The sequence below is a fragment of the Podarcis cretensis genome (assembly GCF_951804945.1).
Source record: "Podarcis cretensis genome assembly, chromosome: 16".
Taxonomy (NCBI): Eukaryota; Metazoa; Chordata; class Lepidosauria; order Squamata; family Lacertidae; genus Podarcis; species Podarcis cretensis.
In genome coordinates this window covers 5,333,027-5,345,443 of record NC_137186.1, presented here as the reverse complement: position 1 = coordinate 5,345,443, position 12,417 = coordinate 5,333,027, and the positions used below count along the sequence as shown (strand labels likewise).

Here is a 12,417-nt window from a genome sequence, read left to right as displayed (position 1 = left end):
AGAGCAGCACATGAAAACGCCGTTTACCTTCCCGCCGGAGCGGTACCTCTTTAACTACCTGCACTTTGACATGCTTTTGAACTGCTAGGTTGGCAGGAGCTGGGACCGAGCAATGGGAGCTCACCCCATCACGGGGATTCGAACCGCCAACCTTCTGATTGGCAAGTCCTAGGCTCTTGCTTCCCAGTGTGGGAAGCAGAGAGTAGGGAGTTAATGTGGGGCTGGTGTGGGGTTGGCCGGTGGAGCGAGCAGCCCCCTAATATATACATACTTTCCGCAATATAAATATGGCAATCTTGATTAATGGCTGTCTAAAAACAGAATCCAAAGAGAATCTCGAGAGTTGTTCCATCCTTTCATTTCCAATTTAACCTTTTAAAGATATGTGCGTTATAAATCAACCCGTCCTTTTGAAAATTATTATTGTGGCCCACGCTTTCTGCCAGGCAGCTGATAAACGTTGGCGTGACTTTGGCGTCGATCGGCACGCTCCCGACCAAGTCTTTATCCTTCGGATTAACTGTATCTTTAAAAAGTCCAAGGAATATAGCATCTGGTTCGAAGGATATTCTATATGTCCTATAATTCTGTCCCCCACCCCACTCCCAAAATTGTTTTTTTTTTCTTTTCTACAACAGGAATTAGGGACTTCTGTGACCCTCCAGGTGGGAACTGGAAACCAACAAAATCTGGAGGTGGCTAGGCTGAAGGGGGGAGATGTATATGCAAGCCATGGGTGCGAATTCTGAGCTCTCCAGATGTTTCTGGATACCAGCCCTTAGCAAGCCAGTGGGGGCCGGCCGGGGTCAAGGGTGATGGGAACTGTAGCCCAGAAACATCTGGAGGATTGTTGTTGTTGTCATTTAGTCGTGTCCACCTCTTTGTGACCCCCTGGACCAGAGCACGCCAGGCACTCCTGTCTTCCACTGCCTCCCGCAGTTTGGTCAAACTCATGCTGGTAGCTTTGGGAACACTGTCCAACCATCTCGTCCTCCATCGTCCCCTTCTCCTTGCGCCCTCCATCTTTCCCAACATCAGGGTCTTTTCCAGGGAGTCTTCTCTTCTCATGAGGTGGCCAAAGTCTTGGAGCCTCAGCTTCAGGATCTGTCCTTCCAGTGAGCACTCAGGGCTGATTTCCTTGAGAATGGAGAGGTTTGATCTTCTTGCAGTCCATGGGACTCTCAAGAGTCTCTTCCTGAGAATTCAAAAGCATCAATTCTTCAGCGATAAGCCTTCTTTATGGTCCAGCTCTCACTTCCCTACATCACTACTGGGAAAACCATAGCTTTTACTATACGGACCTTTGTTGGCAAGGTGATGTCTCTGCTTTTTAAGATGCTGTCTAGGTTTGTCATTGCCCTTCTCCCAAGAAGCAGGCGTCTTTTAATTTCGTGGCTGCTGTCACCATCTGCAGTGATCATGGAGCCCAAGAAAGTAAAATCTCTCACTGCCTCCATTTCTTCCCCTTCTGTTTGCCAGGAGGTGATGGGACCAGTGGCCATGATTTTCCTTTTTTTGATGTTGAGCTTCAGACCATATTTTGCACTCTCCTCTTTCACCCTCTTTAAAAGGTTCTCTAATTCCTCCTTAATTTATGCTGTCTGGAGGATGCTAGCACTTAAATAACACAGGGGCAGTCTAGAGAGAGAATAAATCCCGATAACACTTTGCAGAGGGAAACTGGACAAAAACAGCGTATGATTCGAATCGAACAAAACAGAGAGGTTTTGTCCCCCTGCTCTGTGGTGCTTTTCCTCCTCCTCTGCACGTGCAGAAGTGCTGAACGGGCAAAGCTTTCCCCAAACTGACTCCCCAGGGACGTTTGCCGGATTTGTCGCTCGCGAAAGAAGGTGGCGTTCTTCAGAAGGGGGACAAAGCAAGAGGTTGTTCAAAAGAAAGACCCTTCTCTCCGGTCGGCGTGAAAAGAAGCATCTCAGTTTATTTCTCTCTGGGTCGTATGCGCTGCATCAGCTTGGACCGGCGTGCATTGAGCATCTGGGCTCAATTTTCTAGATGTTGGTTTTGTAACTTTAGACGGAGACCCTGGAAGGCGGTGGTTTGGGGTGTTGCATCACGGACGAAATGGAAAGCAGGAATAAGAACCCCCCCAAAGGCCCTTCTGATGAGCATCGCTGGTGGAATCAGAACGGGGAATTATTCCAGCCAAAGGTTGAAAGTCCTTTCTCCTTGTGCTTGGGGTCAATCATCACCTCTTAATTTTTTATTTTATTTTTTTTTTTACATAGGAAATTACTATCTGTACAACAAACCTGTAAAGTAGACTGTTGATATTCTGATTTTTACAGACACAGGCTCACAGCTGAGTGATAACCCTACTTGGGGACTTCCCTGGCTTTTTTCTGGCCCACCAGTCTGGATAGTTAGCCTTGGTGAAGATTTGACGTTTTCATCCCAAAAAAAGTTCTTGAGTTTCTGCTGAAATGAGGCTGCATTTTAATGTTGCATTTTAATCTTGTTTTTAAGTTGTATTTCAATCAATCTGTTTTATATTTGGTGTTAGCCGCCCTGAGCCTGGTCTTGGCTGGGGAGAGCAGGGTATAAATAAAAATTATTATTATTATTATTATTATTATTATTATTATTATTATTATTATTACAGCCTGCCGTCTTTGTAGGTCTGAGGCAAAGTGCCTGTTTGGCATCGGGAAGTTTTTAATGCACGGTGTTTTATTATGTTTTTATATTTTGCTGTAAGCCGCCCAGAGTGGCTGGGAAAACCCAGCCAGATGGGTGGGGTATAGATAATGAAATTATTATTTTTATTATTAATGTTCCTGGTAGTCATCCCCGTAAACTCCAGTTAGAATTATCTCAGGTTGCCAGTGATTCCCTGTTTATTTTGTTAAACTGTGGAACTGACTCCTGCAGGACAGTGACGGATGCCAATGTGGTCGGCTTTAAAAAAAGAGGGGACGGATTCATAGAGGAGGAGAAGCCTATTAATGGCTGCTAGCCATTGATAACCTTCTTGACTCCCTCTCTAAAAGCCAGCTTCTGGTTCAGGGTGCAGCCTCAGTTTCCCATTTCTTACAACCATTTTGGGTGGCGCTGGCCCTCCTCTCAGCTTCCTCCTCCTCCTCCTCAATCTCAGTGTCGCCCCTTGCAGAACTCAGCACAGAGCAGGATGGGAACAAAGACTTTGAATCACAGAACGGCAGTCGGGCGGGACCCCGTGGGGTCATCTAGTCCAACCCAGGGCAACGCAGGAACCACAACTAAAGAACCCTGGCGATCAATGGGGTGACAGATGTCGCAGCCAGATCGCCCTCACATCTGAAACTAGTTCCTATGCTGAAGTGGTCTAACTGCCAACTGCTCATGCTACCTTTTAGAAAGTACTCTGTGTGGAGACTGCTTAGTCCTATGCTAAAATTCTATCTTGAAACCCTTGGTTGCTAGGATTTTGATTCCATGTTAAGAGTTTTGCACTGAACCATTAATTATATACAGTGGTACTTCAGGTTACAAATGCTTCAGGTCACATAAGCTTCAGGTTACAGACTCCGCTAACCCAGAAATATTACCTTGGGTTAAGAACTTTGCTTCAGGATGAGAACAGAAATTGTGCTCCGGCAGCGCGGCAGCAGCGGGAGGCCCCATTAGTTAAAGTGGTGCTTCAGGTTAAGAACAGTTTCAGTTTAAGAACGGACCCCCAGAACAAATTAAGTACGTAACCAGAGGTAGAAAGGTAAAGGGACCCCTGACCATTAGGTCCAGTTGTGGCTGACTCTGGGGTTGCGGCGCTCATCTCGCTTTATTGGCCACGGGAGCCGGCATACAGCTTCCGGGTCATGTGGCCAGCAGGACTAAGCCGCTTCTGGAGAACCAAAGCAGCGCACGGAAATGCCGTTTACCTTCCCGCCAGAGCGGTACCTATTTATCTACTTGCACTTTGAGGTGCTTTCGAACTGGTAGGTTGGCAGGAGCAGGGACCGAGCAACGGGCGCTCACCCCATTGCGGGGATTCGAACCACCGACCTTCTGATCGGCAAGTCCTAGGCTCTGTGGTTTAACCCACAGCGCCACCCGCGTTCCCGTAACCAGAGGTACCACTGTATATCTTTTTTGTGAGTTTGTGAGTTTGGCCAAGATACAAAGAGGGGCTCATGAAGTTCACGCCTGTGACCTTTGCCTCTTGTGTGTCTTTGCATTTCAAAGCAGTACGTGAAGTCTGGGAAACCCACCAAAACAATGTTTGGTATGGTATAGAAAGCCTCCGGAGCACAGGGATCGGGAACCTGTGACCCTCCAGGTACACTGCAGTTCCCATCATCTCTCCTAATTGGCCATGCTGGCTGAGGCTGATGGGAGCTGCAGTCTAACATTCCCCATGCCAGAAGAGAGAACTGGCTGTCCATATATATGCATGCGTGTGGGCCTCTTTGAATCTTGGCCACTGTCTTTCATTATTCAGAACATTCTGCCATCCGCCTGTGGAATTCATAGGAACTTGGGTATCCTCCATGAACATATCAAGTCTTTTTTGTTCTTGTAATTCTAAGTGCACTTCTAGTAATTTTAATAACAATTTTAGAGTGTCAAATCTGTCTTGTTCTGGCTTTTAAATGAAAAAAAAAAGGTAAAATAAACATAAATAAACATAAACTAAAGAACCCTTGAAAAACAGCCACCCAACGTCTGTTTAAACGCCTCCAAGTGAAGGAAAGTCCATCACCTCCCAAGGAAGTCCGTTCCCCTGTCTGCCTTTTCTTCACCTGGCTAAACATACCCAACTCCCTCAAAAATCAAAATTACTTGACTCTGACTGTCATTAGTTGTGGCGCCCCCTAACTGTTGGGCTCCCCAACTTTTGCCCTCTCCCCAGTCCCCAACCGGCAGCAGCCACCCCTGCAAGAGCCTGATTGGTTCATCTGAACCTCCACATTCAGAGGAACTTTACCTCTGAAAACCAATTGTGGAGGCAATTATTATTATTATTATTATTATTATTATTATTATTATTATTTATACCCCGCCCTCCCCGGCCAGAGCTGGGCTCAGGGCGGCTAACACCAGTAAAATTACAATAGAAACATAATGTGGGGGGAAACCCGATTTAAAATACAGGTTAAAATGCAATTTAAAATGCAGCCTCGTTTTAAAAGTACAGTGGTGCCCCGCAAGACGAATGCCTCGCAAGACGAAAAACTCGCTAGATGAAAGAGTTTTCCGTCTTTTGAGGTGCTTCGCAAGACGAATTTCCCTATGGGCTTGCTTCGCAAGACGAAATGTCTTGCGAGTTCTTGCGAGTTTTTTCCCTTCCCCCCCTTTTTTCTAAGCCGCTAATAGCCGCTAAGCCGCTAATAGCCGCTAAGCCGCTAAGCCGCTAATAGCGCTAATCCGCTAAGCCGCTAATAGCCGTGCTTCGCAAGACGAAAAAACCGCAAGACGAAGAGACTCGCGGAACGGATTAATTTCGTCTTGCGAGGCACCACTGTAGCCCATAGATCAAAACCATAAGGGGAGGGGGAAATGTAAGGGTCAGGCTGAGTCCAAACCAAAGGCCAAGCGGAACAGCTCTGTCTTGCAGGCCCTGCGGAAAGATCTCAAGTCCCGCAGGGCCCTGGTCTCTTGTGACAGATCAGGGCCAGTACTGAAAAGGCCCTGGCCCTGGTTGAGACCAATCTAACCACCTTGCGACCTGGGACCTCCAAGGTGTTGTCATTTGTGCACCTTAAGGTCTTCTGCGGGGCAGACCAGGAGAGGCAGTCCCGTGGGTCCTAGGGCTTTAAAAGTCAAAACCAGCACCTTAAACCTGACCCTGTACTCCAGCGGCAAATAACCCACAATCCTTTTGAGTGCCTTTTAGAGCAAAAGCAACCCGGGTTCCGACGGACTGGTGCCTCTGTTATCTTCCACCCCAGTGCTATCTCTCCCCGCCACTTGGTCCCCACCCCACAGTGCCAAAGATTTGGGTTATAGAGCAGACCAGCCTTTACACATTATTAATAATTTCCTTTTTTGGCTGAAAAATGTGCCCTGTCCAGACCTCTCCAGCTCTGTGCATCCACGACGCCCTCGCCCAGCGAGGGAGGAAACCAGCTGCCCGGTCAGACGGTCAGCAGCTGGGAAGGATCTCCTGGCACCCAGGACAGTTCTTTCTGTGTCTGTTTGGAACAGGGAGGAAATAATTCTGGCAAGCGGGTAGCCAATTCGGATCGGGAAAAGGCAGGAACCCTTTCCTCTCCTCCCCAGCAAGGCGAAAGTTATAGGAACATGATTGGGGTTTTTTTTGTACAGAGTGGTGTGGTGCAATGGTTAGAGTACTGGATTTGGACCTGAGGGAGATCACTTGGCCAGAATAATAATAATAATAATAATAATAATAATAATAATAATAATAATTTATTACTTATACCCTGCCCATCTGGCCGGGCCTCCCCAGCCACTCTGGGCAGCTTCCAACAAAATTTTAAAATCCAGTAATGCATTAGGGACGCAGGTGGCGCTGTGGGTTAAAGCCTCAGCGCCTAGGGCTTGCCGATCGAAAGGTCAGCGGTTCGAATCCCTGCGGCGGGGTGCGCTCCCGCTGCTCGGTCCCAGCGCCTGCCAACCTAGCAGTTCGAAAGCACCTCCGGGTGCAAGCAGATAAATAGGGACCGCTTACCAGCGGGAAGGTAAACGGCGTTTCCGTGTGCGGCTCTGGCTTTGGCCAGAGCAGCGATGTCACGCTGGCCACGTGACCCGGAAGTGTCTCCGGACAGCGCTGGCCCCCGGCCTCTTAAGTGAGATGGGCGCACAACCCCAGAGTCTGTCAAGACTGGCCCGTACGGGCAGGGGTACCTTTACCTTACCTTTAATGCATTAAAAGCTTCCCTAAACAGGGCTGCCTTCAGATGTCTTCTGAAAGTCTGGTAGTTGATTTTTATGGTAAAAGTAAGCGTGATTTTTAAAAAAAAGGTTAGAATTTATGATATATGTAAACTGCTAAAGATGAGGTAAAATGAAAACCAGATAGGGGGTACTTGGGGAAGCGCACCTAACAATGTTTAGAAAAATAAGGATACGACAAGGATTTGTTTGTATTGTTTGTTTTTTCTGTTTGTGTTGTTTAGTTGTGTTATAAAATGAATAAAAATTTTTTGGGAGGAAAACAAAAACTTAAACTGCCATTCTTCTCTGGCAGGGATTTTGTCTTTTTCCATCTCAGCCTCTTCTTATGTACGTGGAGAAGGGACGATGGGTGGCAACGGGTGGCGGGTTGCGGTCCCGGCAAGGGCCACCCCACTGACGATGTCTCCCTGCTTCTTCCACCCTCAGGTTCCCCGTAGGAGACCTCGCCAGGCTGCTGAGGACGACGGCCCCGGGAGCCGGGTGCCCGGCCTGTGGAGTGCCTGGGCATCGTGGTCATCCTGTTCGCAGCCCTGCGGCCTGGGGGTCATGGAAAGGATTCGTGCGTGCCAGTCCCCGTACCAGCGCGTCCCCTGGGCCGGCCAGCCAGAGCTGGCCCCGCAGCCGCTGTACCCTCCGCAGGCCCACGAGAACCGGCCCGCTAGCCCTTACCCGGGCCGGCCATCCTACCCTCTGCACACCGAGGGCAGCGCCAGGCCAGGTCTGCCCTTCCACGGCTCAGCGCTGACCCTCCACGGCCAGGCCCAGCTGCCTCGCGCCTCGCGCCTCGGACCCCAGAACCGCCACACCCGCCACCAGGCACTCCCGGCCGAGGAACTGCCCTCGCGAGACGCCGTCGCTCCGCAGCATGGCCGCCGGAGGGACCCTGCTCCCGCGCAGGAGGCTGGGGTCCAGCTGCCGAGGCCTCGGGGGAACCAGGAATCTCGCCGGACCCCCAACCAGCCCTTCAGGCACAGTGCAGCCGCCCGGACCCCCGTTCGGGACGCCATCCCCTTGTTCAAACCCCTGAGGAGGGACAGCCCTGAGGCGGGCTTGAGTCCCGACCGGCCGCGCCACAGTGGTCAAGGGGACAGTGACCGCCGCAGCTGGGCTGCCTCTCCTACGCCGGAGTCGCCAGTGGCCCGGAGGTGATTTTGGAGTCTGGTTTAGGGTGGGCCTGGACCCTGATTAAAACAAAATACAAGGCTTGGCCAGCAAGACTCTGGGAGGAAGTGCGGATCATAATCTGTCACACCCAGTGTGACAGTGTGGTGTAGTGGTTAAGAGCGGTAGTCACATAATCTGGGGAACCGGGTTCATGTCTCTGCTCCTCCACATGCAGCTGCTGGGTGACCTTGGGCCAGTCACACGTCTTTGAAGTCTCTCAGCCCCACTCACCCCACAGAGTGTTTGTTGTGGGGGAGGAAGGGAAAGGAGAATGTTAGCCGCTTTGAGACTCCTTAAAGGGAGTGAAAGGCGGGATATCAAATCCAAACTCTTCTTCTTCTACCCTGGCCCAGGTCCCTTTTATTAACAAAAGAACTTTTAACACAGCGTTTGTAGGAACCAATCAGATTTCCTCTGAGCATCTCAAAAACCCACCACGTGGGGACCAGTTACTGTATTTTTTGCTCCATAAGACGCACCTGATTATAAGACGCACCTAGTTTTTGGAGGGGGAATGCAAGAAAAGAAATATTCTTTAAAGGGAGCGCTGAGCAGAGCCTGTATGCATCAGCAAATATGATGCCCAACGCTGAACAGTGATTCTGGATATTTCGAATGAATGTATATAAATGAAAATATCAAATGCTGTGGAACAGTGCTCATGTAATAATGTAGTCACATACGATGGGTTTATGAAGCAATTCTATGTCCTTCCACCACGCTGATGAAGAATTCTATGAAACAGTAGTCAATATCGGGAATCACAGTTCAGTGTTGGACATCATATTTGCTGAATATACAAAGCTTCACAGCTTGCCTTTCATCATACAAAGTCTGGTACCTCACTCATTTAAAGATTTTCAGAGACTTTTAGACTAAAGATTTTATTTTGTACTTTTATGGTTTGAAGGAATTCTCTAAAGATTGTCTATTGCGTAAAGATTGTCATTGTGTTGCCTAGACATTGCTGACGTTCTCTTTGCAACACAGGGCTTTGTTTGGTTTCAAATTCACATTGTGGCACTTTGCCCCTTCAGGTCCCGGGTTCGAGAGGCGATCAAGCCAGGCAAGTACGGCTACGGGAAGCTGCCGTTCGCCTTGCCCCTCCACACAGACTTGGCCGAGGGGACCCAGCCCCGATTCAAGAGGCACCACGGGGGCAGAGGCGGGGAGCCCCCGTCCCCACCTCCCCCTCCTCCTCCCCCACCTTCGAAAAAACAGAGGCGTAAAGCTGTCCGCTCTTCCTCCCGCGAGGAAGTAGAGCAGGAGGAAACTGGCCGGGAGAAGGGGCCCCTGAACTCCAGGGCCGAACCCAGGACCCCCCTGAAGCCAAAACAGCCTCTGCTGGCGGACGCTGCTGCCCAGCCCCACGCACAGGCTGGTGAGAGGGTGCAGAGCCATTTGGGGCATGGCCACTCAGACGGTCATGGACATATGGCAAACGGAGGGGGCATGGCGGACACAGAGCAGCCCACGGAACCGGGTACGGCCACGCCGCAGAAGAGCGAATCTTCAGGGGAAGCAGAGCATCGTGGGAAGGCAGCAGCAAGCTCTGCAGGGTCGCACGGCGAGGCTCAACAGGCAGGGGGCGCCACAGCACCTTCGGGAAACCACCATCTTCCAGAATCCTCTGCAAGGTCCCACAAGAAGCATCTCCCAGAATCCTCTGCAAGGTCCCACGAGAAGCGTCTCCCAGAATCCTCTGCAAGTTCCCACGAGAAGCATCTCCCAGAATCCTCTGCAAGGTCTCATGAGAAGCGTCTCCCAGAATCCTCTGCAAGTTCTCACGAGAAGCATCTCCCAGAATCCTCTGCAAGGCCCCACGACAAGCGTCTCCCAGAATCCTCTGCAAGGCCCCATGAGAAGCGTCTCCCAGAATCCCCTGCAAGTCGCCACGAGAAGCGTCTCCCAGAATCCTCAGCAAGGTCCCAAGAGAAGCATCTCCCAGAATCCTCTGCAAGGCCCCACGAGAAGCGTCTCCCAGAATCCTCTGCAGGTCCCCAAGAGATGCCTGAAGTGGCAGAGAGTTCCACGGGCGGCTCGATCCCCACGTCAGGCAGCGGCGGAGAGGGAGGCGGCCACCCCACAGCGGCCGTGACGCATTCCTCCTCCCGGGGGCCCTCCGTGGCTGGCAGCCCCCTTCCCCATGCACAAGGGGAGCTGCGGCTGACCCACCACGTCCTCAGAAACAACGGCTCTGCTGCCAAGAGGAAGGGGCCCGGAGTGGGCAAGAGCCACCGGGCCACGCCGGAGCAGCCCCGCCGCCCGGAGAGCAGCTCTGTAGCGCAGCCTGATGGGGCGGGACACGCAAACCGCGCGCCCCACGGGCAATCCCGGTTGCGGAACCAGAGGCAGAACGAGCACCAGGCGGGCGGCCAGGGCAGGCGGCCGTCGCACAGCCTCTTTGTGGACCAGCCCATGGCTCCTCGTCCAGCGGAGCCGGACATTTGGCTGCTGCACCGGGGCAACCCTGTTCAGTTCCATGCCAGGGGGCAGCCAGGAGGGGTGCGCCCGGGTGGCGAAGTGCCACAGTGGAACCTCTACTATCCTGGCACCGAGACCTTCCACTGCGAAGGGGAGAGCAAGCAGTTCAAGGCTTGCAGGCAAGAGGTAAGAGATCGGGGTGGGGTTTTTCTGCCCTATAGCAGGGGCTCCCAAATTGTGGTCCACCATTGGCCTGCGTGCTTCATTTTAATGTATTTTTAATCTTTGTTGGAGACGCGGGTGGCGCTGTGGGTTAAACCACAGAGCCTAGGACTTGCCGATTAGAAGGTCGGCGGTTCGAATCCCCGCGACGGGGTGAGCTCCCATTGCTCAGTCCCTGCTCCTGCCCACCTAGCAGTTCGAAAGCACGTCAAAGTGCAAGTAGATAAATAGGTACCGCTCCAGCGGGAAGGTAAACGGCGTTTCCGTGCACTGCTCTGGTTCGCCAGAAGCGGCTTAGTCCTGCTGGCCACATGACCAGGAAGCTGTACGCCGGCTTCCTCGGCCAATAAAGCGAGATGAGCACCGCAGCCCCAGAGTCGGCCACGACTGGACCTAATGGTCAGGGGTCCCTTTACCTTTAATCTTTGTTGGAAGCAGCCCAGAGTGGCTGGAGAAACCCAGCCAGATGGGCGGGGTACAAATAAATTATTATTATTATTATTATTATTATTTGGGTGGCCTTTGACATGCCTGAAGAACAGGGCAGCTGTAGCTGTGAGCAGAAGCTGCTCCATCCTTCTTTAAATTGTTTGGTCCACCCAGAAAGTGAGCAGCAATAGAACAGAAGCAACAGATGTAGGAGCTGTTTGAAAGGAGTGGAGAGGATCAACAGCGTAGACGGGACTCGAGAATGAAAGGAGTTTAATTTTAATTCACGGGTGTGCATTGTGCTTTGCTGTATTGCAGTTTGAATTCCTCGGACTTATTATTAATGAATAGATATTCCTCCTATTGCATTTTACCCTGTTAGTTGTGTTTTACTGCAAAACAGCCCTGATTCAGCTAAGTGGGCTTCTCAAGTTCAGAAGCTGGTGCTCAAACTGTTGTTTACTGTATTTGCTAATGAAGAGGACCTACCCAGCACACATTTAAAGCACGCTTTCCACCCCAAAGAACCCTGGGAACTGTAGTTTGCAAAGGGTGCTGGAGATTGCAGCTCTGGGGGGGAACTACAGTTCCTGGTATTTTTTAGGGAGGGTGTTTGAAATGTATGGGGTGTACGTACGCAGCCCAAGACTTTCAGAAACGTACGGTGCAGTCTCCTGTTTTTTACTTGTCTTGTAAACAAAGAGTTTTAAAACAGTGATGGGAAACAGACCTCTTTGTTCAGAGAGATGGCTCTGGCGAATTCTTAGGGACTAGAGCCATGGGCGTTTTGCTTCCAAGCTTTCCTGTTTGGCCCATTGGGACCAGACGAACAGCTGCTTCAAGTTGGGGGGGATTATTTGTAGAAGAGGAAGGTTGTCCGTGAATAAGTACAACTTGGAATTAAACACACTTGGGCCCTTTCCTCTTTAACTGCTGGATCCAACTCCTAACTTTGAGCCATTCTGGAAGGCCTAGTGGTTAGAGCAAGGAGTGTGTGTGTGTGTGTGTGTGTGATGATCTTTCAGAGATGACCTTTGGCTGGAGGCAAGCGATTATTTTTTAAGAGATCCAGAGGGGCATCATTTGCTAGATTTTTCTCATTTTCTTTTCAGCTGCTCTTGACTCCGGTCAAACAGATCCAGCAGGTTTTGGAATCTACGCAAAAGCCTACACAACCTGTTTATCCACACACAGCAAACCCCTCTTTTAAACCACTTTTAATGCACTGGGAGGAGGCGGAAAGGAAATGTTCCTCCCCAATCCTGGGCGTCCCCCTTCTCTGTAGATAATGCCTCTATTGTTACCGGCCCTTTGAAGTGAGCA

General features: G+C 50.7%; 1 protein-coding gene across 4 annotated transcripts in view; it reads left to right on the top strand.

Annotated features, from left to right (window-relative positions):
* The window catches only part of ADAMTSL4 (ADAMTS like 4), an 85,521-nt gene that overhangs the window by 42,104 nt on the left and 31,000 nt on the right, over positions 1 to 12,417 (top strand). For 3 of the 4 annotated variants that reach the window (XM_079957892.1, XM_079957891.1, XM_079957893.1), the window contains 2 exons: positions 7,282 to 8,000; positions 9,057 to 10,629. In XM_079957892.1, the coding sequence (XP_079814018.1) occupies positions 7,282 to 8,000; positions 9,057 to 10,629 (2,292 nt within the window). The remainder of the gene's footprint in view (positions 1 to 7,281; positions 8,001 to 9,056; positions 10,630 to 12,417) is intronic. The other variant, XM_079957894.1, reaches the window with a different exon arrangement.